General features: G+C 38.7%; 1 protein-coding gene across 4 annotated transcripts in view; it reads left to right on the plus strand.

Moving 5' to 3' along the window:
- CCNB3 (cyclin B3) overlaps positions 1–5,357 on the plus strand; it is a 64,211-nt gene that overhangs the window by 53,906 nt on the left and 4,948 nt on the right. For all 4 annotated transcript variants that reach the window (XM_025047894.1, XM_006913405.3, XM_025047896.1 and 1 more), the window contains exon 8: positions 3,771–3,908. In XM_025047894.1, the coding sequence (XP_024903662.1) occupies positions 3,771–3,908 (138 nt within the window). The remainder of the gene's footprint in view (positions 1–3,770; positions 3,909–5,357) is intronic.

Here is a 5,357-nt window from a genome sequence, read left to right on the forward strand (position 1 = left end):
ATAGTCACGGGGCTGTAAAATATAGCATAAGGAATAGAATCAATAATAATGTAATAATTATGTATGATGTCACATGGGTACTAGATTTATCAGGGTGATCACTTTGTAAGATATGTAAATGTCTAATCACTGTTATATGCCTGAAACTAATTTAATATTGTATGCCAACTGTCATTGAAAAGTTTTAAAAGTTATCTAATGAAAAAAGAATAAATCTTTATAACCTTTCCTTTAAGTATAAATCTATCTTATTTTAAACTGCTATATAATATTCTATTATATGGATGTAGTCATTATTTAGTTAGCCAACCCCTTTGGTGAGACTGAACTATTAATTTCCCTTCAAGTAAGATAATTTGTATACTTTTAGTTTATTTCTTCCATTTATAGTCAAAATAATATAGACTTTAGATCAAGATTATTTGTGTTTAATACATTAGCTTCCCTAAAAATATAATTATTTTTGACGTTTCTAGATGTAGACCTGTTTTCCTTAATTTTGTTTGATCCTTTCAATCTGAAGGTTCAGTCTTTCTTTGTCTTGGATAATTTTCTATGTATTATTTCTTTATTATTTCTTATTGTCTCTTTTTTTTCTTTTTTATATGGAGGGAGAGGGAGAGAGTGTGTGTGTGTGTGTGTGTGTGTGTGTGTGTGTGTGTGTGTGTGTGTGTGTTAATTACTCTGAAATCTCTTCTCTTTGTATCTCAGGTTTTCATTCATTTTCTTTACCTCTCAGTTCTAGGAGAATGTTTTAAAGTAGCCTTTGGAATCATTGATTTGATTTTTGTCATGATTATAACTATACTGTTCACTGCCTCTATTACATTTTTAAATTAAATAATTTCTTTTTCTTTAGAAACAAGACTTTTTGTATCCCATGTTTTCTTTTCATAGAAAAGTGTCCTTTCAGGTCTTATTGAGAATATATTTTTTAAAAGTTTATTCCAGTTCTTCGGAGTAAAAAGATTTCATAAGTAGACATTTGCTCTGGTTCCTCAGAATATTTCTCTTTTAAAAATTACTTGTTTCCCTCTCCCCCGCCCATATCTGGTTGGATTTCTCTGTTTATTCATCTTTGTAGAAGATGATCTTTTAGTTTTGGAGTTTGAGTTGCATTTTGTCAGATTTGTCTCCTAGTTTGAGACTAAGATTAATCTTTATATTTTCTATAGTTTTATTTATTACTTCCCTTTTGTTTCTTCTTACCCAATTCCAGATAAGAATAGTTGTTTATGAAGAATTGGAAGGGCGTACTGACCAAAGGCAGTTATAAGGAAGAGAAACTTGCTACTGTGCTAAAAAGTTTTGTCGCAGCTGGAGCACTGCCTCTCTTCTAACTGTCATAAAGTTAGGCTCTTCATTTGGAGACTGATGCTAATGAGACAGAAAACCATACCGTTTGAAGAATAGTTAGAAGTCAAGCTATTTGGTCTAGAATGGAGATTTATAGGAGATATAGTAACTCTTCAGTAGCTGAAGGGTTGTCACAAGAAGAATTAGACTTATTCCATGCAGTCCCAACTGGTAGAATTATGTTAGGAGAGTATTGTCTTACATTCAAGGAAGAAAAATTGCTATAATTGACACAGCTGCTGTTTTAAATATTTATTGACTTCAAATTTCAGCCATTCATTCAGATAATACCCACACTTTTAGATGTTACCATTTGATAACAACATGCTGCATGGGTGGTCAAGTGCTTGTGTGAGGTACTAGAAGGAGGCTATATAAGCTCTGGCTTTGTCATTTGCTCACAGAGGCACCATCCTCAGAGAACTGTTGCTTTCCATTCCTATCTTCTTTTTTTGTAATTATTTGACCTCAGTTTCTCGGTACTTAAGGTGGTAGTCATTAACCTTCATGTGCACAAACTCTCCTCATTTCTTTCTTATAACATTCCTTTGGCAAATGTAGTAGGCAGAATAAAATGTCCACATCCTAGTTCCCAGAACTGTGAATATGTTACCTTACATGACAAAGGGAAATTAAGTAGACTACGAAATTAATTTTGCACTAAACTGAATTTAAGAAAGGGCGATTACCCTGGATTATCCATATGGGCCCAACGTAATCACAATGGTCCTTAAATGTGGAAGAAGGAGGCAGAGAGTAATGCAGTGTGAGAAGGACTTGGCTAGCCATTGTTGGCTTTGAGGCTGGAAGGGACCAAGGAATGCAGGCAACTTCTAGAAGCTAGAAAAAGGATTCTCCATTAGAACCTCCAGAAAGAAACACAGCCCTGCTAACACATTGATGTTTTTAGCCCCGTGAGTCCCATTTTGGACTTCTGACATCCATATCTGTAAGATAATGAATCTGTATTGTTTTCAGCCACTAAGTGTGTAATAATTTACTATAGCAGCAATAGGAAACTAATAAAGACAGATTTCTGTAGCCAAGGCCGTATCCCAGGAACAGTAAGAACAGCTTTTTGGTATTTCTGTTATTCAGAAACTTAATGTATGTATTGCTTAACCAATGTATTCAATTATCTTCTGATGATCATTTGCCTGTGCTAATATACATTAATTTCTCCAAAGCTTCTTACTGACCTACTCTGTGGTCATCTAGACTCCAGTCAATAAGAGTAGCCTACACGAAAGAGGGCCCAATGAAGTGGGTGAAGCTTACAGGGAGGATGATTTCTTCTCAATATAAGGAAGCACTTTCTGTTAAAAATATTCAAAGAGTTATTGGGATGTATTTGGAGGTTCTATGACAGGAACCGAACAACTTATTTGGTGGGGACATTAAAGAGAGGATTCAAGCATTGTTTGAGGTGTTGGGCTAATATCGATTCTATTGTTCTTGAATCCTAAGATCCTAAGGGGATTGTGAGGAAGAAGCATCACTGAAGATTGGGTAGGACCCCTGTGTATGGTGCAAATTGTGCCTATACGTGGCCTTTAGCCAGGGCAAAAGCAGGCAGTGGAATCCAGCTCATACGCTGTTTGCCAAACTGTGCATTCTGGCTGTGGGGTTGTTATGCCCTGAGGCAGGGACACCTTTTGCTAATTCATATAAGGGTATTGTCTACTTGATAAGATGTGTGCCTGCAGGGCTGTGTTCACCCAAAGAAGGCACCTTTTTTCTAATTTTCACAAAGATGCTTTATAGGCCCACACTAATTCTGGGGCTATTGCTATAGGAGATGGTTTCTTGGAATTGGTGAATGCAAGACAAGGATAAATAAAAGAAGAGAAGGATGGTTATACTACTAATGTTTCAATTTCATTCTGGCTTCTCCAGCCCCTCAGCTCACTTTTAAATGGTGCTATTGGTACTTGCTTTCAGTCTATACATTCTAATAGCATAGCTAGTTGAGAAGAGAAACTAATGGATGAATAAACTAATAAACAAATCCCTGTGTTTCAGAGCTAAATAAACAATCTCTTTTGGGAGTTCACTGTTTAAGGGAATAGCAAATAGGGAAAGCAAGACTCTAAGTACGTATTGGAGATCAAGGGGAGAGGATGTATTCACTTAAGGTGTTCGTAAAGAAGGCAGAGCCTGTCTCTCTGATTTGTAAGACTGGTCACCTACCTAAATGTGTAGGGATAGATAATGCCAGAGTCCTCAAAGGTGCGGGAGATATAATCAGGCAGCTATCTGAAGTAGTTTCCACATTCATAGCAGAGTCTTAGCTGGCCAGGTCTGGTATAGCTCCACTGTTCTCAATGCCACAGACCAGGTAGTTAGATTTATCTGGATGTGATTTTAGAGCTGGACAATATACAGATTTCTGCCCTGTTTGTGTATTCCTCCAGATGACTTTTGAGGTGAGTCACGAGACCCTCTACTTGGCAGTGAAGCTGGTGGATCACTACCTTATGAAGGTAATATGCAAGAGGGACAAGCTGCAACTCCTCGGTTCCACTGCTTTTCTGATTGCAGCAAAATTTGAGGTGAGCTTGAGTCTATAGGACCTGGAAAGAACTAATTAGTCAGATTTTTATCCAAGTCAGTTACATATGTATGTCTATGTATGCGTCTCTTTATATGTGTATATGTGCATATGTATGCATACATGTGTATGTATATATTATATGCATGTATGTGCACATGTACACACACATGTGTATATATGTTTGTATATATTTGTACCTGTGTGTGTATACAATTACATACACACACACAAATAATTTTCCTACCAATTTTTTGTCCATTTTCCCCATCAGGGAAGTTGGTGTTGAATGGCAATGGTGTATTTGTTTTCTGGCATCAACAAGGTTCTCCCATTTCCTGTAAGATGCATGTATGCGGGCATGTGCTTAATTAAATGGGTTGTCCTTTTTAAGATTTCCTTTTGGTCCATGATTCTCTGTCCCCCACCCTTTTCTTCTTTCACGGACTCCATCTCCATCTAGTGGAATCTAGAACTGCATATATAAGAAAGCATTTCCAAACCTGGGTGCTGGAGACATGTAAGAAGAAATGGCCTCATTGTACGTGGCAGTAAGTCTAGCTGAAATAGTTATTTTTGAAGTGGCAGGATAAAAGCAATTAGCTGGCCTTTCCTTCATAGCTGCAATCCACCTAACTAGTCTCTCTGATTCTTTCCACCTCTTTAGATGCTAAATGATTTTGTTCAACTTTCATTTTTCCTTCAGATAGGCTAGTTGTGTGAAATTTTAGGGTTTAGGACCAAGTTGTAGCCACTTTTACAGAATTCAAAGAACTTTAGAACTGTGAGTTTGTATTTGTGCTCTGTCGCTTGCTTCCTCCATGCTCAGCTCTATCCCTAACTGACATCCTGCCTTCCTCCTCCTTTGCTCATTCACTGCCTTCCTCAGTCAGTAAGTAGTTCTCTTCCTAAGTCCAGCCTTCTTTTCTTTGCTCCTTACTTGCTTCCTTTTCTCCCTTCTTCTCTTGCCACCTCACTTCACTTCTGCCCTCCTTTACTTTCACCCTTATTTCACTTATTCCCTCATTCCCTAGCATCCCTCCTCCCTCTAGCCTTCTCTCAATCCATCTCTTGATCCCTCCATCCCTGCTTTGTGTACTCGCTCACTCCATACTGGGCTTCCTCCCTCCCTTTCTGGCTCCCTCTCTTACTCCCCTACCTCTTCAATTGCTCCCTCACTCCATTCCCTGCTCCATCCCTCCTTGCCTTCCACCTTTGTTCCATCCCTAGCTCCTGTGTCTCCCTTCCAGCCTCCTTCCTACCCTCACACCCCGTCCCTCCATCTGCCTCCTTCCTACCCTCACACCCCGTCCCTCCATCTTCCTCCCTCCTACACTCCCACCTTGCCTTCTTTCCTCCCTTCCTTCCTTTCTCTCCCCCTTCCATTGCTTACTCTCCTCTCCTTTCCTAGCTAACCCTCTCCCCTCCATCCCTCCATTCCACCCTCTTT

Source organism: Pteropus alecto, unplaced genomic scaffold (genome assembly GCF_000325575.1).
Source record: "Pteropus alecto unplaced genomic scaffold, ASM32557v1 scaffold365, whole genome shotgun sequence".
In the NCBI taxonomy this organism is placed as follows: domain Eukaryota; kingdom Metazoa; phylum Chordata; class Mammalia; order Chiroptera; family Pteropodidae; genus Pteropus; species Pteropus alecto.